The 23,555-nt window shown below is 37.6% G+C and overlaps 2 protein-coding genes across 3 annotated transcripts in view; one reads left to right on the top strand and one right to left on the bottom strand.

The window, feature by feature from the left end:
- The first annotated feature begins 3,405 nt into the window (after nucleotides 1–3,405).
- TRIM59 (tripartite motif containing 59) lies at nucleotides 3,406–6,877 on the top strand. Its single transcript, XM_010584975.1, has one exon. The coding sequence runs from the start codon at nucleotides 3,435–3,437 to the stop codon at nucleotides 4,656–4,658; it is 1,224 nt and encodes a 407-aa protein (XP_010583277.1). The 5' UTR covers nucleotides 3,406–3,434; the 3' UTR covers nucleotides 4,659–6,877.
- A 1,115-nt stretch (nucleotides 6,878–7,992) lies between these two features.
- SMC4 (structural maintenance of chromosomes 4) overlaps nucleotides 7,993–23,555 on the bottom strand; it is a 39,851-nt gene continuing 24,288 nt past the window's right edge. For both annotated transcript variants that reach the window (XM_010584974.1, XM_010584973.1), the window contains 14 exons: nucleotides 23,066–23,299; nucleotides 22,283–22,468; nucleotides 20,485–20,646; nucleotides 19,685–19,910; nucleotides 19,507–19,586; nucleotides 17,407–17,559; nucleotides 17,134–17,260; nucleotides 15,523–15,712; nucleotides 14,420–14,564; nucleotides 13,204–13,377; nucleotides 11,399–11,581; nucleotides 10,313–10,545; nucleotides 9,423–9,606; nucleotides 7,993–8,392 (listed from right to left, as the gene is read on the bottom strand). In XM_010584974.1, coding sequence (XP_010583276.1) covers nucleotides 8,195–8,392; nucleotides 9,423–9,606; nucleotides 10,313–10,545; nucleotides 11,399–11,581; nucleotides 13,204–13,377; nucleotides 14,420–14,564; nucleotides 15,523–15,712; nucleotides 17,134–17,260; nucleotides 17,407–17,559; nucleotides 19,507–19,586; nucleotides 19,685–19,910; nucleotides 20,485–20,646; nucleotides 22,283–22,468; nucleotides 23,066–23,299 — 2,475 coding nt within the window. In that variant the 3' untranslated portion in view covers nucleotides 7,993–8,194. The remainder of the gene's footprint in view (nucleotides 8,393–9,422; nucleotides 9,607–10,312; nucleotides 10,546–11,398; nucleotides 11,582–13,203; nucleotides 13,378–14,419; nucleotides 14,565–15,522; nucleotides 15,713–17,133; nucleotides 17,261–17,406; nucleotides 17,560–19,506; nucleotides 19,587–19,684; nucleotides 19,911–20,484; nucleotides 20,647–22,282; nucleotides 22,469–23,065; nucleotides 23,300–23,555) is intronic.

Here is a 23,555-nt window from a genome sequence, read left to right as displayed (position 1 = left end):
AGTTAAAGAAAAATATCTGCTCTGTGCAGGAAAGCATTTACCAGCTTCCTGCTACTTTTTGTTTTTTCTCCTGGAAAACTTTTTTTTCTTTCTCTTTGCTTAACTGTGATGTTGGGTCTTCTGTTTCTTTTTTCGTTGGTGTTCCCAGTCTCTCTGTTTCCGATAGCCATCTACTGATTCATTCCACTCTTGTTCACGTGTAGACTGTTTCCTCTGTGCTGCTGCCAGTGCAGGATGAAACTGAATTTCAGGATTTCTACCTTTTGCATCCCTGGTACAACTCTGGAGTAGTTGTCTAGAACAAATCGAAAGAACACAGGATGCCTATAGCAAACATCAACGTTAGCATTCCAAATACTGTTGTGAAATTGATGAATAGTAAATAGAAAATTAAGTGCCATTTCTTCCGGAGGTGTCTGGGGGGCTGGAGCAGGGTGCCCCACGCACCCTCTGCTGCTGCCTGGAGCTGAAAGCAAAAGCTCCTGCCCCAGCACTGCTGGCCTGGCTTTCCCAAGCTGCTCCCTAGCAGGCAATTGCTGTCACTCTTTAAATTTCTCAGTTGCCTGGGAAACAGAGCGTTATTTTTCTGTGGAAATGGGAATTTCAGTCCCTCTGGCTAGCAGCTTGCGAGGGTTATGAAACGGCCCTGAAGCCAGCGCAGGCCTCCAGGCTGGCTGGCTTGTCCCGGCTTTAAGCTGCGCAGGCCTGGGGCAAGGCGCCTCGGATTGCTGGGGGGGGCACTGCCTGCTTGGGGGGGTTACTCCTACAGAGTTTGAGGTGATTTGTAATAGAGCTAAGAAGAATTTTGTAAAGTTGCTCCTTTGTTTTTATGGTAGCAAGCAAGTACTTTTGTCGTTAAAGCAATTTTTTGAAGATTAATTTTATGTTGCCTTTTACGTAGCTCAGATAAGCTAGGTGTGTGTTCTTTATAAAGAAAATTTCCTTTCTGTAACAGTTCCTTTGAAGAGAACTACAGCCCTAGATTTCAGAAAAAACAGTGATCTGAACCAATTTTTTTTTAAACTAAATTAATCTGTATATATAAGAGAAAACAACGAATGAGAATACCTACTAAGGTTTCTTTCTCTTCTAACCACGAGCACAAACTTAACGGGTTTTTTTTCCTTTAAGTGGAAGTGACATTCCCGAGATTCATAATAACTTTATATATATAAAAAAGAAGAAAACCTTCAAATCTGTTTCCTGTGGGAATTAAATTTCAAAAAATAATTTATCTAGACAGTGGAGTAGATTTGTTGTTCAGCTTCTCGTCATTATTGACACATTTCTTTAGTTTCGGTGTCTGTAACATCACGTAAAAACGTGAAATTATTAACGTACAGACGTAAAGAACGTAGGGTTGCCACAGTGGCTGATCAGAAAAGCTGGAAAATAAAGGTCTGTGGCTCCCTGGTAAAGAGGGAAATATATCATGGTCTGTAGTAAGAGCAGTGCAGTACAGAAGTAGATTTAGTGTCAAAGTGTTGTGAATGTCTTTTGCTACATGTCTGTAGTACTCGATGTTAATTCTCTTTAACTAGGAGGATACACTAGTTAGTTATAAATGCTAACACACTTTACCATTCTTTTAAATAGTAGTTCTTAAGAATTATGTCTCTAATAGATTTTCTTCCAACTGTTGTCAAGGTCTCTTTAAAAACTGGAGTTCAAATAAGTAAACCAACATTTTGTATTAATCTGCTGAAAAAATGACCTGAAGTCTGTTGGATAGATTTTTTTTTTAAACTGAATTAATCAAAATCTGTTTTCAATATAAAGTTGACTTAGTCGACTATGTACAAATACCTCCTTGAATTGAGCTGGATGGTTTGGGTAACAATGGCCATTAGATGATTTTTTATTATTATTATTCAGTCTGTTTTTACAAAGCAAAGGAGTGTGATCAGACTTGCAGAGTTGAACACTTTCACTTTTGGGGGTACCAGCCTACCTCAATAAAGTGAGATAAGCCCTGCTTATTTCTGTACAACCAGAATAGGTTTCCTTGTTCAGAGCTGATTTAACTCTGAAGGAACCGGGGTCTGAGTATTTAGCTTCTGACTTCCATCAGGTTAGCTCTGTGCCTTTTGCAGGAACAATGCTGCTTAATTTATTTATTTATTGTAAATTGTTTATTAGCTAGGGACGAATTTAATCCTTAGTGGTTTTCATGATTCCAAGTGCAATTTAAGGTTTTATTTTCAAAGAAGAGTATAATTAACAATTCAGTTCCTTTTAAGTAGATTCACTTAAAATCAATCAAACTTTGTTAATCTTGGTCTCAATGAGAAATGCTGATAGATGAGTGCAAAAATATGTTACTGCATTAAAAAGATTAAAAGAGCATGTCTGAATAAAATACGCCTCCTTAAATACATCTCACAGGTAGTTATCTTCCTGACTGAATCGAACAAAGGTTCAGTAGCACTTCAGGCAGCTGCCTTAGCCCAGCTGCATGTTAATTGTTTTCAAATTTAGAGTTAGACCCTAAATTGAGAGTCTTTGGTACTAAATGCTTGGACAGTTTCTTTTTGCGGTGTAGCAAAGTCTACAGAGTTGACTAGAACTGATGAAGGGGACAGGAAAATGTGGCACAAAGATAAGGAAAGTTCATACTAATTTCCCCCTTTTTTTTTTTAACAGAATGAAAAACAGAATTCGGATTTATTTTGAAAGCTGGCATTAGAGTTATTGTTATTTGTGACTTTACAGTGTGATTTCACTAAGCTAGCAAAGAAAAACAAGGCAACATTACAAAGGATGGAAAACGAAAGTTAGTTTTTTAGCTTTGTGCTTAAAGTAACCCAGGAATAACACCACCAGTCTAATTACTGATAGTGGTATTGTATTTAAGGTCCATTGAGTTAGACTCTCGTTTGTGCCAGAACCTAGAGATAGCTTTTAGTAAATTTGACTGCTTAATACTCTAATGACTATTTATATTACAAAAGGGACATTTGAAAAAACCTAGGGGAGAAAAAAAAGTTTTGTACTTACTGTTCTATTCTCATATTGAAAATGTTACTCATAGTGGGAGAAAATGTTCATAATTCTTAGGTCATTTAGAAACTTTATTTCTAACTTTTATCGCTCTCTTCTACTGTTTCCCACTGTAAAAAATACCTAGTAGCAGATTGCTGCTTTCCCTAGATTTTTAAGGCAGAAGCTGTGTATGGGTGAACACTATCTAGTCACTTAGATCATAAGTGCAGATCATAATTTGCTGAAATCTTTGAACTGTTGCTCACTTTCATTCTTCTCTTTGTCGTCGTGTCCGTCCCCCCCCGTCCCCCCCCTTTAGCAATAAACTGCCAATGTAGGTTAGGTTACCGGTCATTAAATATAATGTTGAGGTGCTTAGATTAATAAAATGATTTTAAATGAGTTGATGGTAAAAAGAGATTAAAACGTTTTTTGTTTTTCTTTTGTAGGAGATGCATCACTTTGAGGAAGAACTAACGTGTTCCATTTGCTATAGCATATTTGAAGATCCACGCGTTCTGCCCTGTTCCCATACGTTTTGTAGGAACTGTCTGGAAGGCGTTATTCAGCTGTCAAGCAACTTTTCCATTTGGAGACCCCTGAGAGTTCCTCTGAAGTGTCCTAACTGTAGGAGTATTGTTGAAATTCCTGCTGCTGGCACTGAATCGTTGCCTATCAACTTTGCATTGAAAGCTATTATTGAGAAATACCAACAGGAAGATCACTCCGATGTTGCAACCTGCAGTGAACACTATAGGCAACCGCTGAACGTTTACTGTCTTTTGGATAGAAAATTGGTGTGTGGCCATTGCCTTACAATAGGAAAACACAACGGTCATCCAATAGATGATCTTCATAGTGCCTACATAAAAGAAAAGCAGACTTCTGGAAAACTTCTTGAGCAGCTAACTGATAAACACTGGACTGATGTATGTTTGCTTATTGAAAAGCTGAAGGAACAGAAGTCCCATTGTGAAAGCATTGTTCAGGACGATAAAAAAGTAGTAGTGCAGTATTTTAAGAAACTTAGCGATACCTTGGAGCACAAAAAACAAGCTCTGCTGACTGCACTGGATGAAATTAACACACACATTTTGGAAGAATATGAGCCTCTCATTGAGAAGTTGAAAAAAATAAGGGAAGAACAGCTTGAATTAATGTCACTGAATACGTGTATTCAAAAAGAAGAGTCGCCGCTTATTTTTCTTGAGAAGGTGGATGATATGCATCAGCGTATAAAAGCTTTGAAACAGAAGCAACTACCAGATGTTAAACCTGTGGAGATTTATCCGCGCGTTGGGCACCTGTTGAAAGATGTGTGGTCTAAAACTGAAATTGGTCAGATCAACAAGATCCTCACTCCAAAAATAAAACTGATTCCAAAAAGGAAGTTACGCAGCAAAGGCAGTGGAAAGGAAGGAAGAGAATCTAAAGAACTCCTCCAGGCTGTAAATCCTTTAGCAGTCCTGCTTCTTTCTATAGTAATAGTGGTAACTGTGTTTTCATTTCACAAACCAGTGTTGTCAGTTGTAATCGAAGCTGCGCCTGCTTATATCTCGGAATTCTTGCTGCATATTTATCAAGATTTCTGCACCCATTTGCAGAATATAGTGAATGTGCTGTGCCATACATCTGATTTACTGATGGAGTTTTTAGGGAGAATTGTTTCTCTTTGATATTTTCAATGATTAGATTAAACGTTAGTGTAGGAATCCATGGGATTTTTTTTTTAATTTCTACTTAAAAGCTGGATTGTTAAAGCTCTACACTTTTCCTTTCTATTTCTATATCCTTTCTTTTTCTGTGTTGCATAGATTCCCTCTTAGCTAACTCTTAGTTAACTGAGATTTGCGACAAAAAAGGCTTCCTCTTCTGCTCACACAATATGGTAGGTTGGTAGGTGTTTGTTTAAACTGGCAGCTAGTCAGAAACAATGTCTGCCTAAGCAAGCTGTAATCAGCTTACTAATTGTCATCTGGAGTCCTGGTTGTAAAAACTCCTTAAGCATCTACTATTGGGGTTGGTTTTTTTAATAACATCATTTTAAGTCGGCTTGTTGTTTTTTTTTTAATAAAATCACTACAACATTACAGGTTAAAAAACACCTCGGGCTGCAAACTGGCTAGTCCTGGATGGGTCAGTCACTAGCTCTGGTGTGTATAAAGCTCCTATTTTGTGTTGTACTGACCTCTCTGAATGTGTTTTAACTGGTAACACCCATGGTCTTTAAAGCGTACATTTGTGGCCCTGGGTTTCATTTTGTTTGTTCCTGGTTACTAGTGGATAGCATGATATAATCTTTTTTTATTTTATTTTTTTTTAACTTGTTTATAATAAGTTTGTGTCTTTCAAATGGTTCTCTCCACTTTACAGGGCGGTATCGGTAGGAGTTGTGGTGAGGTACTGCACACAGGCTTTTAGTGCCAGTGGCACACTGACCAGGTGTTTGTTTAGTCTGGCAGGGAGCTCTCACTGCTTACTAAAATGACCCCTGAGTTTTTGCTGAATCATTTAACATGTAGTGAAAATAGATACATACTGTAGTAAGTAGCAAAACTCCCACTGAAGTCAGTGGTATAAGGATTTCAAATGTTGTCAAGAGCTCTTAAGACAACTTGACAACGCATGTAAATTTATATTCAACTTTTCAGCACAAAAACCAGAGATCTTTACCTTGACATTGAGGGAACACGATAGCATCTTATTCTGCAGTCAAATGATCACAAATGCTGTTCACTGCTTCTGATGAGATGCAACATCCCCTTTGAAAAGCCCTTTTTGGCCTTTGGTTATCAACAGACCAAGTGCAGTAAGTACTGGGACAGCCCTGGGGTGTTGCAGTTACAACAGCAGAGCGCAGATGTGCTTACAGTTCTCACTAAAAAATGAGTATTCTCCGAGTCTAATTGTATTTGACTTGATAAAAATAATAGGATATTCTAGCATAGCAGCATTCCTTGGCTGTTGTGTATTTTTAAATAGTAGATGTTGTTTAAATAGTGATGGGATTCTGAGGCTACCCTTTAACTACTTGGTATTTGAAACCCCCCTGCAACCCAAAACTTGCCCGCTGCTGCCTGCAGGTACTAGTGGGGTCCTGCAAAATACCGGTTGCTGCCAGAGGTCCAAGAGAGCCGAGAGCAAGGTCAGGCCTCGGATGTGATGCCAATACATTCCTTAAGCTGAAATAAGGATCCTCGTAACAATATTGATACCGTAATGTTGCCGTATTGATAAAACACTAAGTCTGGCCAAACAGCTACTGCACAGCTCCCTTCTCTGCAGCTTCGGTGGGTTTGATTGACTGAGGTAGGAGCCGGCAGCGCCTCAGAGGAGCGGGCCTTTGCCTGTGTGGTAGGAGCGGTTTCTGTAATTTGTACATAAGTTTTCTGTATCTTTTAGTTACAAAGGCACATCCCATTAATACCACCGATCAGGTTTTGAAATGGTGTTTAGGTGTATCTATCTGGGGACTGTGTAAATGCTGTTGTATTAATTTCCCAATAAAATGGGGAATTTTTGTCTTAAGCCCTGCTAGAAGGCTGTCACTTGGCATGCAAATCTCTCAAAACCTGGTGCTAAGTGTCTGTCTACTAGCTGTGGCTTTTTTGACTTACCTTCCTGTATTTTAAAAACTTAATTTATATGCAATTTTATTTTTCAAGACTACAGGGATTTATAAAATATGCCTTTACTGCTGATTGAACCATTTAGTACTTGTACTTATAATGCACTATATATTTTAATAAATTTGCATACAAATAAAATATATTCTTACAGTAGGATTGGCTAACACCTTGATTTCTTCACTGCACTGACCCTTCCCTCTGATTCTTAAGCAGTGCCAGCAGATGGGGCAGAACTGGTGAGCGGAGAGGGAGCGGTGAGTCTTGCTGAGGCAGGACAGTGGCGGCTGTTCAGCAGTGCTCTGTCTAGCTGCTGCATTTTCTTTCAACTGCCTGTTTTTGGTGGTTTGGTTTGGATTTTTTTTTTTTTTTTTTGTAGCATGACCTATAGGAAGATTCTCTGACAGGGTATGTCATGAAGTGGGGTGGTGTGGGTGGTGTGGTCTTTCACGTTGCCTACCACAGGCCTGTTTTACTGATTTTTCTGATGGTGAGTAGTGCTGTTTGACTGTTGCTGAGCTGTGGTTTCTGAAAACTGCCCAAATGTAACACGAGGATCTCTTCCTGACAAGTAATAATTTAGGCAGTGCACATACATACCACTTTATTCCATGTACCTTAATTTTCACTTGTCAATATTTGATATAATCTTAATGTTTAACATTACAGTGAAAGCACCTCTCCCCACTTTATAGCAAATTATTACAGCACAGCCCCTGCCTGTGTTCCAGATCAGCTCCCCATTGATGATTGTGCCTTTTTAGGGTGCTTGGTATGAAAAGAGCAGAGGATGGAAATACAAACAAGCAGTAAGTGTATAACGAGCTGGCAGTCAAGGGCTGTTCTCTCAGCTTTTCTGCTGCTGGCTGCCTTATTGAACAGCAGCACAGCAGGGACGGAGCTTTTTTTCCTCCAGGAAGCACACCACCAAGAGACAGAGGCACTTCTAGTTCGGGGATCAGTACCAGTACAAGTGTGCCAGACAGCGGCCTGACTTCTGGAGTAAAACCACACAATTTCAAAAAATCAGGTTCAAAGCACAACGTGTACACTGAGGCGTTGACGAGATGCTGGTGGAAAGGGACAACTGTCTGGGAGAGCAAGGTAAGCAACGGGAGCAGGGTGGAGATTTACTGCACCTCACCTCTTCCATGGGAACAGCTTAGCCCTTTGTGCAATGACGGTAGAAGCGAGCAGATGGTAATTCCTGTGTTAATAAACCCCGAGTGTACAGCATGGCCACAGTCAGAGAGAGAGGGAGGAGTTGTCCCTACAGGAGGGGAGAGGAAAATAACTGAAAAGCAGCTTCCTAAGCTGTACCAATTCCTTACAAAATGGCTACAAGCATCCAGTTCCCTGACTGCAGCATTACATGTGGCATAAAGCCTACCCATGGAATGTTACAGTGCAGCTAGATAGATAATTTGAGTTCATATAATTAAGATCTATATAGACTGTGTAATTTAAAAAATGGAATTTATTGAGGGTGGTTTTATTAACAAGCTCAAAGCAACACAAAACTGAAAGAACAAAATCTCAAACACCAAAAGTGGATTAGATAAAAGAGCAGCAATGAGGGGAGAAGTTTATTCCACTCTGTTTTGAGCTATACTACACCGTTGAGTGCCAAGTTCAGCCAGTCCTTTGGAAGCAATAACTTTGGGGTTTGTTGCCACACTTTTTGTGGTATTGTGAGTCTTATAAATTCCAATTAATCTGTCTGCAATCTCAAACATGTTGTTTCGCAGGGAGATGATGATAAACTGTGCATTTTTTGTTTGCTCCTGAAAGAGAAGTTATTTGTGTTAGCCCACAGTATTTCAAAAAGCTCTGTTCTTGTATGATCTCTGTGCTCAGGTTTTAGGAACTAAGGAATACATCACTAGAAGTAGTTCTATCATTCAACAAAACCTTGGCTAGTGGCACATAGCGCTGCCATTTACTTCAGCACCAGTTTCCTCCTTTTATCTTTTACATGACCTATTCAACTGAACTTGATTAAACATAAACATATATAATTTTTTTCCAGAGTTGCAATTCACCACAGTTTTAATGCGTTATCTTCAAAATGGCTCCCTAATTTTAAGTAGCTAATCATAATCTTTGGCACTTCTAGGGTGTTCCCAAAACTGGTGGTTATACTTTGGATAATTTTGAAAATTCTAAGTTTAAATTAGCCACCAGTACTGTAGCAATGTAACTGTTTGCTTGACTTAAATATGGTGATGACAGAATTTTTAAAGGCATGAAAGAAAAACCCCACTAAAATAAAGAGACAGACTAAAGAAACCTATGGGAAAGAGCTCATGTTAATGAGATGGAAGTATAAAACCCAGGAACCTTGGCTGCTCCTGAGAATGAAATCATGAGCTTGGATACATGAACACATGAGTAAAAGCTAAATAAGTTACTGTATTCTCAGCAGATTATAGCTGATTATTTTGGGGAAAGTATCTATATTTTAAAGAGGAAGCAGTAGCAGCAAGGATATGTGGAAATGTGGCACCTTTGGCAAACTCTAGTGCTCTTTAGACAGCTTTTGAAACAGGATTTGCAGAGATAAAAAACCTTGTAAATCCTCTATTAGTTGCCTCATTTCAGGAAAGCATCAAACTTAGCAGCTTAGAAAAAAATATGCAGAAAGCAACATTCTAAGCACCTTTCTGGAAATCTGCTTAGTACATAGTTTCCACTTAATACTCTTATCACTCCAGATTTTAAAATCTGGCCATAATTGTGTTACCACTTTGTCTTTTCTGGCAGAGAAGAAAATATCTTAGAACTGTCCTACAGGAGTTACCATTAAATACTTACATATATATAAAATGCTACAATAGATACATTTTTGAAGTCAAGTGCTGCATCAATCTCATCCATAAAATAAAGTGGCGTTGGCTTGTAATGATGAAGAGCAAAAACTAGAGCCAGTGAACTCAGAGTCTTCTCTCCTCCTGATAAGTTAAATATCTTCTTCCAACTCTTCTTTGGAGGCCGAACACTGAGAACAAATTACAGAGTTTGTAACTTCTGTTCATGATGAAAATAAGTGTGTCATGGTAAAAAGCAAGTTACAAGGCAGGAGGGAGTTCTTGGAAGACACAGACACATAAAGAAGCTCGACTAAAACCATGGATGAGCTGCTTGATATTCTTGGTCCTCCACAGCTGAGAGGCAGCAAACAGGATTATTTCTCTTCAGCGTGGAGGAACACCCTGGGTACATGCACAGCTACGTCACCAGCTGATGTCTGCCTGAAAAGCTCCTGTAACGCTTGGCTGTTCTCTGTACGAACTATAACACTTAAGAACTGCTATTTAATTATCTTTCCAAAAGTGCTATTCTACTCTTAAGAATATACTCTTAGGAGCATTTATGACAGAACAATCTCCAGTTACCAATGTGATTGACGCGATTCCCCAGGCAGAATGAAATGATTTGGGAATTAAGAAACCCTGAGAAATTACTTCAAAGTCAAAGCTTTCTAACTGCTGTTAGTTACTTATTTCTCCAGGAGAAATGAATCTCTTCATTACCCAATGCTAAAAAGTTGTGGCTTCTGTCAGTATCTTGCCAATAGTTGCCAAGGAGGAGGACTGTCTGTCTGGGTTAGCTGCTGATCCATTAAAATTTACTTAAAAAGCAGGCTGAAAAAAGGAACACAACAGTTAAGCATTACAGCAATAATACAAAGTATTTTGACAAACCTAAACATGATTCCTTCAGAGAAGGGATCCAGGCTGTCCACAAGTTCTAATTCAGCATCTCCTCCCAAAGTAAGCATCTGGTAGTTCTCCTTCAATTTGTTTGTTATTACATTAAATCCTGCCATAAATTCATTTAGCCTTTGTTTCCTAAGATCTTCAAAAGCTTGTCTGAATTTGTCTCTCTCAGCGGTAATGTCATCCAATTCAGCCACACGTTTCAAGTATAGCTCTTCCTGTAGAAAAAAAAAAAGCCACAAAACTACAGTTAAAGAAGCTGTCTCCTTAATTTAGATTTTAAACCCTTTTTCCTACCACTTGAAAACTCATTTTTCCCAGAATGGCTAACAGCCTTGAAACAAAAGAACAAAACTAAACCATCTCTTTTTTCTTATCTCTATACTCCATGCTGCTGATCTCTCTATACTGGAAAACCCATGTTAAAATGAGGAAAAATTTATTGAATAGGCCAATATTACTGAAATGAGTATTCTGAGGAGAAAAAAAATCCAAGTAGTGTTGTATATCTGTGTAGACTGTCAAGACTAGTTGACTGTAAATAAACAAACTTTCACAGGAGAAAGTTGTCTTCACCTGCCATCTATGGTGTCAAATATAAAAAGGCAGATGTAAGCTCCTAGATACAACTTTCACACTTGGCTAAGTACAAGCTAACAACTCTTCGGGATGCTAGCAACAGCACAGCCTGCAGAGGAGAAAGAGAAGATTCAAGGGTTCCATTTCAGTTTCCAACAGAAGGGAACTGAAGAAGAACAGGACCACCTTTTCCTGGTATGCCTATAGATGAGATATTTTCTTGTGTCACCTAGATAAAGAGTGCATTTTTGCAGGCATTTCAAGTGCAGGATCCATTTGAGCAGTAACCTGAAGAAAAATGCGCAACTGGAAGGTTACCGCCATACTTCAGAAGCGCTGACATCAATTCTGTACAGATTCAAGTATGGGAAAACAATAAAGCTGTATACACAGCACTTACCGAGATGAGGGGTGTACCGTACTATTGCACTGACAGGCAATACAGTATCAAAAAGATGAATCCTACTACTACACAACAGTAATTAAGCTTACCTTCTTCTTATATTCTGCAATAGCACCAAGGTTGGGTTTCATTTCATGACACTGGGCTTCCAGGAGAGCTATTTGATTAGTGATTACATCTGGATCCTTGATAGCCTCAAGCTCTTCTTGACTTAGTACTGGAAATTCTTCAGGTGGTTTATCTTCTATGGGGCGCAGTGATAATTTTGATATCTAAAATTCAAAACCAGTTACTAGAAATCTTTAAAGATCACATTAGTTATCACATGAACACGTTTCTAAAATAAACATTTGCTGTATTAGTATATAGTGAAGCTTCCAATCTCAAAACATTTGAAGATTCTTCACATAACTCCCTTTAAAAGTTAAGATGTGAAAATGGAAAGTATCCTTTTATCCTGTTATTCTGTCCCTGAAAATGATATACATCATTCTTGCAAAGGAGCTCTTTCTCTGTAATAGCAACAGTAGCAGATAACGAGGAAATCGCCTCTACTGATGCCATAGAACTTAAACAACTACTTTGTGTGTTCAGGACTGAGACGTTTGTCAGCAGCTTTGCTTGCTGGGTAGCTGCCCCCGTTATCCTTGTGTTAACAAGGGTATAAAGGGCACCCTGTCCTGCAAGACATCTGCTGGTCTAGATCCCTACCTCAATTAAGGATTTAGATATGAAATGGAAAGGACATACAATAAAATGGTAATGTAAGTTTATGAACTCCAGGTACCTAACTGGCCTTTTCTCTGAGCATGCCTCCCTGGGCACACACCTGATTTTTGCTGTTTCCATAAATCAGGAAAACCAAACCAAGACCAACCCCCAGCACTGCCTCTTGTTGACTCTGCACTCAACTAACCTACGGGCCAGAACAAGTCAGGATTCTGTGTGGAATTGGTTCCAGAAGAATTAAAAGCCCTTCCTGGAAGCTGATCCGAGACGCTTTTGAAACGAACACACCAAATGTCAGACAATGCTTAGCACTAGCTTGTTCAACAGAACTAGAGCAGTTAGAAGGGACATGACGGCAAGAAATAAGGTCTGTGTAAAGCTGTCTGTGTGTTTGTGCCAGCAGCCCTGCTCAGATACAACTCCCAGACTGAGAAGCTAGGTGTTGCAGCACCTAGAGTTAGCAACTCCTTGCTCCCCCTGGCTCCAATTTATTCGATGAGCTGGTTCAAGCAGCAGTCTCCAAGAAGCAATTTCTTCCTGGCCCCATGGTCTTCCTATTGGCCCAATTATCTCTAACTGGGGAAAGGCAATTTGATGTACCAAATGTACTACAACTTTTGGGTGAAATGCTTTCAAGGGAAAGGTCTTGCCATTTTATAAAGAACAGCTTAGTGGACACAGCAAAACAGTTAAACATAACTTGTGTTTTAGTTATCAATGTCTTACTCCTCCTTCTTCTCTTACCCATGAGGGTGTCTACCCTTTTATAACATTTTTTTTTTAGTATGTACAGAGAGCATACCCAGGCACAAAAAGTCTCCTGGTTGCTGTTTATGGCCTACTTATTTTTCCCTCATTGCTCTTAATTACTTGTAGACAGTGTTATGTCAGTTATAGTTATCATACCGTTCTTTATAAATAAAAAACCCTTGAAAAGCTAGAAGCCATGTAATACAGAATTCATCCATAACCTTGTATGCAAAACAAAGTAAAAAAGACTGAAAGGTCATATTTTTTCAGATTTGTTTTTTATAGCATAAGCACCAATAAACTGTGAACCGAATATGGATTTTCTCCCAAATTATCTGTTTTCTAACTACACGTTAACATATTAATCTTTTGAGATCTTACAGTTCAAGTTTTAGGAACTAAACAATTTCCTTACCTCTTTTTGCCAGTATTTAATCTTTGACTGGTGTGCAGAAATATGACTATCAATTTGTTCAATTTTCAGCTTAATATTAAGAGCTTCTTTTTGAAGCGCATGTTCATCATCTTGAATAGTTTTAACCTCCTGCAGTAAACTGCGATGCTCCTCCTGAACTCCTGGCAACACTTCCTAAACAGAAATGACCAGAAAAGTACGTTAATCAGTTGCCTACAAAAATGTTACCACTTTCTCAGGTTACAGATTTGTTTTCACTGTATTATTCACAGAGCTTCCTCTCCACAATCCTAAGTACTGATGTAAACAAATACCTATTCTTGTATTTAAAATAACCAGGTCCCTGAATCCTGGAATGACTGCAAATATGCTACAGTTTACATTTTCATTCCAGATCTGGATTAAATGAGTCCAACACTCAGATGTTTTTAGCTAGAAGGCAGTTTTAGAGAAAGAGAGTCTCAAAGAAACAGCTTTATTTGGAAGAATTTCAGCCATCGTGGTTATTTTCACTCTCTCCTGCACATAAATCTAGATGGAAAACTGAAGTCCCACATAACTGGGGAAAAAAAAAAAAAATTTAAAAAAATCTGTTTTTAAGCAAGTTTTATGACCAGTAATTTCTTTGGGGAAACTTGGTTTAAGTTTTTTCTTAGCTTCAGAAATTTGGGTCAAGATATATTTCCAGGTAAGTATAAAAAAACCCCCAAAACATTCCCATTCCCTGACCATCGCGGAATGTCACTCAGCAGCTGCAGAATAGAATAGAAGGATATAACTAGGATATAATAAGGATGTAACTCATCATCCTAATTTTACCCAGAGGCCAGACTGCTCACTAGGACCGTTTTAGCCTATTTCCACCCGCCCCCAGCACCTGTATTTAAAGGTCAACTTTGATTAACGATTAAACAAAATTATTAATTTTGTTTGAATGCAGACAATATATTGCAGGATACAGAAAAGAACATTCTTTGCCATTTTATCCCTGTGTGAATTTTTGGAGGATGAGTAGTAGAATAACTGAGAAAAATGAGAAAAAAAGATACTATCACAGCTAACACAACACCTTGCTAGGCCTGCCTGGAAAGTCTAAGGATGAAGGCTAACAGACATCAGCCATGAGAACAACTCTGGCGCAACAACTGTTATGTAAAATTTATTTCACAGACTGCATCCTCCATGAAGAGATACGCTAAATTAACATGACACTTACTTCAGCTTGCCTGCAGTCATTTATAATCTCAGCAGCTTTGTCTTCTAGCTTAGTCAGCTCTTCTGTTAAGTCTTTAATTTCTTTCTCATTATTTTTAATTTCCTTCTCCGTGCGAAGAACAGACTCTTCAGATTTTTTCAGGTTTCTGAACAGGTAGAGATGTTTGTATACCTCACATGAGTGCAAATATGACTTAAGATAATCTAGAAACACAATTTTACTTATAAAGATTGTTCAATAGCTACTGACAACCAAATAGGAAGTGCTTATTTATGCATGAACTCTCACACTCCCAAGACACCCAAGGAAAACAAAGTTGTCTTCCTTAAACATATAGTAGACAGGCCTCATTAAATGATTTAATATGTTCTTTGAGAGACAGTTTTGACATTTGTTCTAAGTATTCATTATGTATTGTTAAGCTAACATAAAAACTACATTGCATTTTATTTCCTGACATGCCTCATAATAAAATTAGTCCCTTCAGATCTGAACTGCTCCACTGCATGGCAATTAAGTGCTATTTTGAATCTTTATCCTGAAATACTGCATTTTAATGATAGGCAAATATGAATAGAAAAATACCGATTAAACATTACTTTGAAACTGTCTAGTAGAAACTACAAAATTGTATTTCCCTTTACCCCCCCTTACCTACCTCCTAAGTTTTATACATGCAACTGAAAATTCAGATTTTAGGATCATGGGATTTTTAGCTATGGAGACTACTTAAAACAAGCAAATATCCTGCAGGCAGTCATGCCCACAGATACGGCTCTTTGAAGGCTGACGTGACTCTCCTTGGTCAGTTTTCACTAAGCTTTCTAGGTCTCTGATCCTTTGCCCGTGAAGCACACTAACAAAGATTATGGTTCTTAATTAAGAACCAGTATCAGTTTGAGGTAAATCAGTTTAGAGAAGAAGGTTGTGACCTTCTCCCTCCAGTTCTCCTCTAGCCATAAAGAGGTGAAAACCATCTTCTTGAGCTGGACAAATCCCTCCCCACAACCCCGGAAAGGTCCAACTGTAATCAAACACGCATCACAGCAATATACAATTACAGCCTAAAGCTTTACCACTGAGCACATTGACATCTACTGTACCTGTCCGCAGTCTTGACTGCCACTTGGGCTTTAGTAATAGTTGAAGTACATTCATCTATTTCTTTGTTGATCTTATCAAGTTTGTCTTGTTGAGCTTTAAGTTTATGATTATTGATATCAATTATGAGCTTATGTAATCGTTTAACTTCATTTTCTATTTTACCAGCTTTCTCGGCAACACATTCATAATCTGTCAAAAACCAAAATCAAGTTAAGGTCATCATGCTGTCCCTAGGCTGGACTGCTGCAATACATCAAGATTTAAGTGATAAAAAGCTCTGCTCTATTAATATATTGAGAAGTGTACTATTTCTTTCTACTGTGAAAAACGCTGTTTTTTTTTTTACTGTGGCAAAAAGAAAAAAATACCACATCTTTCTGACACTGTTATACTGCCAAAGCTTTTTTGGTGTAAACCACCAAAAAAATGGGATTACTTAATGTATATGGAGTACTGAAATACATGAGATGGTACATAGGAAGCTATTCCAAGCTCATTCTTTGCATTTATTTAATGGGAAAATGCTCAAAAGTTAAATTGTAAGAACTGGCCACCAACTGTTGCTCAGTGGCTGGTGCTACTGCATAGTTACTACATGTGCTGAATAATAAGATAGCCTACTCTGCCTTCAAGGGAGATAAGTTTCCTTATTTAAATTATACTCAAAACTCAACAAAACCATCTTAAGTTGAACAGCTTTCAAAAATTAAACAACATAGCACCTTACTATTCTAAGGGCAAAACAAACAAATAAAATCCCACACTAAGTTTGCTACAGATCTATAATTTCCTTTTGGGGACAGAAGGGGTAAAGCAGAGACTTGAAAGGTAGAAGGCAGTCATCTCTCCAGGAGAACACAGGTTTGTGTCTCTCCATTATTTGGTACAAATCTTAGAGAAGAATATTTATAACATCAAACCTTAGCATGATTGAGGAAGTAAAGCATTCATACTCTATTCAAAAGAAGCATAGAGGAAATCCATAGTAGTACATATTCTCTTCCCTAAAATGCTATGAAAGCAGAATTGTGGGGGAAGGGAAATATGTTTCACTGTGCTCCTATCATTCCCTGAGCAAGAAATACAAAGAAGCAGTCAAGGTTTACTTTACTAAGCTACCAATTTCTTCAGGGAAACAAATTCAAATTCTCAGAGTAAACATCTTTCACAAAAAGAATGGGGTACAGTGCGCCCACAACAGAATACAGGGTATTCATTTTATAGACTCATGTAATAGTCCAGTTAGAGCATGGCAAAAGCCTTTACTGAACCTTAATATCATTACCTCCACATTAACAATTCTTACCCCTAATTAAACTAAGTTTCCCTATGAATCTGTATGTAATACAGCCATAAAAATCTAACCAAATAAATACTAAAATTGATGTTTATTTTGACTGAAACATGAACTTGAGCAATTGTAAAAGAAGGGGTTTCACTCTCTAATCTCTGGAAGCACCTTTTATCCCCCACTTAGGGGAAAAGAGGTTCCAAACCAAGATACGGTACTGCACTGGTAATCTGAAAGAACAAAGCCATAGCCATTCATTTTCTTAGTAAAAGAACATGACTACAATTTTTATCTATAATCCCCTCTCCACAAAATGTACCTTTTTTGTAACTATTAAGGATTTTTTCCAGTTCCTTCTGTTTGTTTTTGTCCGGAGCAGCAGCAATTACATTAGCTTCAAGTTCCTTAACTTGGGTTTTTAGATGAATTTCTTGTTCAGATAAACTCTACAAAAACCAGAACTGTGTTAGAATCCTGTACTTTAAAAAGATCCTTGACACTAACAAGGACTATGTTAAGCTGAGACTGAGAAGTTATCCCCCTGCACATTGACAGAGAAGCCAGGTATTGCCTCAATAATAAACTTGTTCACCTGGATACTTGCTGTATACTTTTCTAAAGTATTTCTCATTTTCTGAATATCTTGGCGTAGATTTCTTATGGCTTCTTCAAGTTGTGATTTCTCTTCTTCATACTGTACTGCTCTTTTAGAATCCTTCTGCAGCTGAGATTCCATTTTATTGACCTACATAAAAATACGATATGATCATTTGCCTAGTGTCACCACTACAAAACAAAGCAACATCTCATTCATGTGCTCGACAATCTATGATCTCTTAAATCACAAGAGGGAAGTGCAGTAAAAACTTGAAAATTTGTCGTAGCTGGACAGAATATGGAGGCTGACTGCTGAGGAGATCAATTACAGCAGTGGAAAACAAGAGAGAAGCAAGCATAAGAAAAAGTACGCTGAAAAATACCTGTCAAAATAGCTCGTAATGGAGAATTGCTTTAAGGAAATAAAACTAGATTAAGCTTGAAAGGCTTAAGCTGAAATAGTGAAGGCAGAACCCAAAAACCACACAAGCAGAAGCTAGAAGCAATTTTTTCTATAGTTAAGATTTGATGCTTGTTGGTTTCTGTGGTAATCTGGTGTGAAGAAAACAAGCTTTTGCAAATAGTAACCAGCCAAGTGACCAAGTCTTGCAATTCACCTTAAAGAGCAGAAGGAATAAGGATACACTTCAGATCTCAGCCCATTTTCTGTTTTTACATATAGAGAACTAACAGGCAAAGATATGAATATACTTGGTCTACCTGGAGTTGTCCACTATGCTAGACAGATACAAAACTCTTGAAAATGGAGAAATTAAGTTACAGCTATTGATCATTATTGAGTGCCACAGTATCTCTCACAGGCCAAACAGAAAACAGCAGATAAGCCTCTCTCTTGGAGAGACCAGTGAATAAATCTAAAGCGTGAAGACAGGAAATAGCAAAGTCTGTTAATTAGCAAGATCGAAATATGAGCTGCCTTATATATTTACTGACCCTTTACAAGGCTAGGGCAATAACCCTTTGTCCATGAGGTTGGTTCATTAGTGCTCTAGAAGTACAGCATTATCTGAATAGGCTTGACAGAAGAAAAAAATGAAGAAAAAAAAGAAAAAAAAGAGTTGTATGTCAAACTCTCCAGGGTTTGCAGAATTTTATCTTTTCTTGGCCAATGCAATCCTATTTTCCAAGCTGAGTGAAGGTGAAAATACAGAAGACAGATGAGAGAAGAATAGATATATATTTTAACCTCTCAGAGATAAAACCAAAAAGTGCAGAAACATCAGCAATGACAGCAAAGGCGGTAACATGGTTATCTCCTCCAGCAGAGAAATGAGATAGAGAGAACCTTAAAGTTGAGTTTGATTTTGAAATTCTCCAATATGAAAGTATTTTCACGTAAAAAATACTAACTACTGTTCCTGTGTCCTTAGTGGTAAGCAAATATTCAACCCTTGTGTTGGATTATAGCTCTCATTCCTAAAGAGCAAAAGTTTGTTCTCCTGTAGCGAGAGGACTGACATCAGGAGTTACACAGGGGAGCTTGTCTTCTTGAAGAGGTATCTGATGTTTGATCTCAGTTAAAGTTCATCAGCAGATACTAAACAAAAAGGACACAGGCTACATCCACACTAAATAAAGCTACAGACTTAAACCTAAAAGAATTCAGAAGGAAAAAGCAAGCTGTATCTTGATATTCCAAAACATTCTTGAAATACAAATTGGAAGGAAAGCTCTGCCACTCCCTGACAAAGCTTACAAGGATGTAAATGAAGGACCAAACTTGTCTTTTCTTGCTGGTGAGGTTTGTGTGTACTGCTCTGCAGCTGAGTGGTTCCTTATGATCAGTATCTTCCATGTTCTCATCCCTACCTTCAATCAGTTTATCCAAGCTATCAAAGGAAGCACTCTGAGACTAAAAATTAAATAATAGGCATATGATAGCTGGGCTGTGAACATATGTGCTTAAGAGCAATATAACTTATGCTAACCTTGTGAACTTCAAATCATTAATGTATCTTGCATCACAGACTGTTAACTACTCATGCCAGTTTAAAAGGATGTAGCACATGTGTATGAACTACCAAAACAAAGAACTTTGACAAAAGTCCACTTTTAATTAAGATTATGTACTAACCTCTTCTTCTGAAACATCCATTACGACAGAGGAACCCATTCTGCCCTTCATTACTCTACCCCCCCCACCAGTCATTGTTCCTAAAGTAAAAAAGATGGAAAGAAGTTAGTGAGCTTATTGTGCTTAGATATCATCTATAAAGTGCTTAAAATATAACTGCAAGTTTGCACTTAAATACCTGACTGTTCAATAATTTGTCCTTGCAGCGTTACCACTCTCCATCTTTTCTCTTTTCGGAATGCTATTCTGGTAGCTTCTTCCAAGTTATTAGCTACTAGAGTATCACGTAATGCAAAGTAAAAAGCCAGGCGAACCTTCTCGTCTTCTACTTCCACCAGATCAAACAATCGAGGAACATTTTCAGGAGTTGGGATTTTTTGCATTTTTTTTTCCCATACAGCCATCTACATCAAAAAAGTAAATAAATGAATGAGAGATTCCTTAGAATAAATTATGAGGTCATTTCATTATTTTAAGGTATGTTAAGGCTTTAAAGCAATTAACATTATTAATCATAGTGCAATTAACAGTAAAGTTTCCTTCCTTGGGGATCTCTACTTCCAGTATAATTAAAAACTCACTGATAACTCATTGTTCTCTTTCATGGTTTTCGTAGTTTATAGTTACTAGATTACTTGGATTATTAAGTTTTCTAATTTGCTAAAGAAAAATAAATAATCTAACTATAAAAACATAAAAGACACACCAAACATCTGTTGTACACATACAGGTATCTAAAAAGCCTTGTAATTCTCTGTAAGTAAACGTTATCATTTGCTAGTAGAATATTCTAAGGTACCAACAGCCTATTAAAATGGTTTATATTTTAGCTTTACCAGTATTAATACATACACAGTGTAACATATTAATATATAATACTTATTTATACACATGCATATTAATACATTATATACAGTATTAATACTGTGCACATTAGGGTAAATCAACAATTTGTTTTGCTGAAGTGCTAGTACTTACTTTGTCCAGGGCTATAAATGTGGCAACTCCAATTCCTCTTGCCTTTAAGAAATTCACACATGCCTGTGCAGTATCAATTGTATCGACAACAATGTTGTCTAAGGCACCACAAGACGATGAAATAGCAACATCATACTTTTCACTGATAGCTCCCAGGTCTCCCTAATAATTGAGGGTCGGGGGGAGGCAGAAGTACACCAATTAGTTTGGCATCAATGTTTTGTCTTGGTATTATGAAATAAATGACAAGAAATTTACACAAAGTGAAATGAGATGAAAACAAATTATAAAAGAATTCTCTGTGAAAGAACTTAAACCTTAATTAGAACTTGTAAAATAATACCACACCTGTCTTCTCCAGCACACTGCTATTTATGTATTTCTAATGTACTTGTTGCCATAGTAGAAATTCATATACTCAGAGCTTCTAAAGTGGTGCTTCTGGTAGAGCAACACAGTAGCATTGATACATTTTCTGCAGACAAATGTTAAATTTTATATCCCAGCGTTTTAGTGAGGCAGTCTGGCCTAACAAAATTATTTAATGTGTTCTGTGTATGATTCTACCATTGGTCAGCTGGGTAGGACCCCGCAAGCCATACAGTTCTGCGTGCCATCCTGTACTGATCTGAAAAACGGGTACAGGGGTGTTCATCATCTTTGAAAAACTGTGTATCTATAGGTAAAAACAGCATGCACAGCCAACTGTGAGTTATGCAAGAACAGATTAACCTCACACTCCTCCCTGTGGCAAGTGCTAACAGAGCATGAGACAAAATACATGCCAGCTGTACTAGGCAGTGGTCTGCTGCTGTTTGAACTTTGTCTTTTTTATAAATCTATACACACATTTTTTAAATATACATATACTAAACAAACTGATTTTTCAGAAGCAGAGATACTTCTCCTTGGACGAGCAGGTGGAGGGAAAAAAGAGAAAAGTGCAGAATACAAAAATAGCACTTCTACATCTACAATGATACATGTGTATTGTTCAGTGCTGGTAAAAAAAAAAAAGAATGAAGAACTCTACCTCAGCTGCAAATTTTCAGAACTTTAGATCAACACTGCTTGGAAAGAACTGATAGCACTCAATGTTTGCTATGACATAGCTTTCCTTGGTCTTCTCTGAAACACCAACATTGCTCTTTTTGATTTGACAGGTATGCAAGTAAAACGAGAGGAAACAAACAGCAAAGACATCACCAAATTTTATAAATTTTGAAGCAAAAAAAAAACCCCCGCGTACAGTTCCACATTAAATTACATACAAGCTGTAAGATGTTTTTTTAAGTTCCATGGCAGTTCTGCCAAGCGTGTGGTTAACAATTGATTCTACCTTCTGTGGCACCAGAAGGTAAAAAGCACTACTCCACAATACTTCTCCAGCATAGACATTCCTAACATTCAAAGGAATCAGAATCACTACAGCTGTCAGTCATAGCTCAACACAGAAGCACAGGCAGGACCAAAGCATGGACAGGTTTACAAGACATTGGTAGTATTCCTGGCTTGAGCATATTCCCATATAGACTGCAGCAACGTGATTTAGCTTAAAGATCAGCCTACCAAAATACAAAGCTTTCTCACAGCCATTGCCTTTACTTAGTGCTGAGTAGTGGAACCTCAACAATCTTCTTTTTTTAATTTATAGCAAGTCCACAGGATTTGCAACTCTGTTGTCCAAATTCAAAGCACCAGAGAACTGAGGAATGCTATCTTTCACTCAATTACAGAAACACCATGCTGTTCCTATAAAGTTTAAGACTAAAAGTAGAATAGCCTTTTTAAAATTTACCAGTCTTCCATATACTCCACGAATATTTCCAGATTTCTTCTGCTGAAGCAGAGCCTCAAGCACTTTTCCTCGACTGCGACTTAGTGCTAAAGAACTTTTGGCTTCTTCTAGTTTTTGACGCAGTTTTCGAACACGATTCTTAGCACCCGATTCTTCTCCTCCCAGCTTCTCAAGCTCATTCTCCTTCTAACAGTTAAAAGACAGACATTATCTTAGCCTCACAAAAACCACTGTATCCAGGGAATCTTAGTTTCATGATTGCATAGGCAATGAAATCAGCCACCAAAAAGCAGAAGTAGCAAACATTTATCAGAAGAATGGCTGGTATGTGGATACACTTCAGCTATTATTTAGTACACTTTGATAAAAATACAACAGCATATGAATTCATGAATCAGGCTTAGGACAAGGTAGTGGCATTTTTTTTCTCTGGGGAATGAGAAGAGCAAAGGAAATTCAAAGAAGGCTCAGAAACAGAGCCACTTATTTATTTTAACATGTCTCATTATGATATTTAAACTGTTTCCCTTGCAGGGATATGTAGGATTTAATTTCAGTGCTTAATGTTAACATTTGCTTAACCCAAAGTAAGTTTGAAATAAAATACTTACTTCACCGGTTAACTGAGTATTAGAATATAGTTTTTAAATGTTATTTTATTGGAGACAGTTTTTCGTTTATTTTCACCACAATTATTGATAAAAACAAGAGTGGAACTTTGGTTTGTGTGTTGTAACATAGTGTTGTAACTCAAAGAACTTCTATATGGAAGTCAAGTCTCACCTCCTTCAATTCCTGTTCAGCTTGGGGTAATTTTATATGTATATCTTTGATAGCAGCTTTCCTTTCCTTAAGAGTTTCTGAAGTAGTCATCAGAGCCTCCTTTGCCTGATTTAACTGAGACACAGCAGTATTATGACGGCTGAGATAGATATCAAGCTCTGACTGGGCTACATCCATCTTCGAACGTGCTTCATTCACTGCTTTACTAAACTCCATAAGCTCTTTCTCTTTGTTCTGCAAAAATGGACAATGTTACAGCTGAAAACAGACAACTGTGGGATTTATTACAGCAATCGCACTGTATGAAAGAAAAAGAAGAAACGGGCATATTCTTTTACTAGCTCTCCTGTCAGCAGAAAACAATTATGTTATCTAGAAGAATAAGTATTTCTTAATTTATTAACATATTCTGTACGGAAATGAAATAAGACATTTTTTATAATTATAAAGAACATCAGGGAATTATTATAGAACATTTCCATACAAGCTT

The sequence above is a fragment of the Haliaeetus leucocephalus genome, unplaced genomic scaffold (genome assembly GCF_000737465.1).
Source record: "Haliaeetus leucocephalus isolate CR32 unplaced genomic scaffold, Haliaeetus_leucocephalus-4.0 Scaffold1014, whole genome shotgun sequence".
In the NCBI taxonomy this organism is placed as follows: domain Eukaryota; kingdom Metazoa; phylum Chordata; class Aves; order Accipitriformes; family Accipitridae; genus Haliaeetus; species Haliaeetus leucocephalus.
Note: the sequence above shows the minus strand (reverse complement) of the source record. Positions and strands in the feature narration are given on the sequence as shown.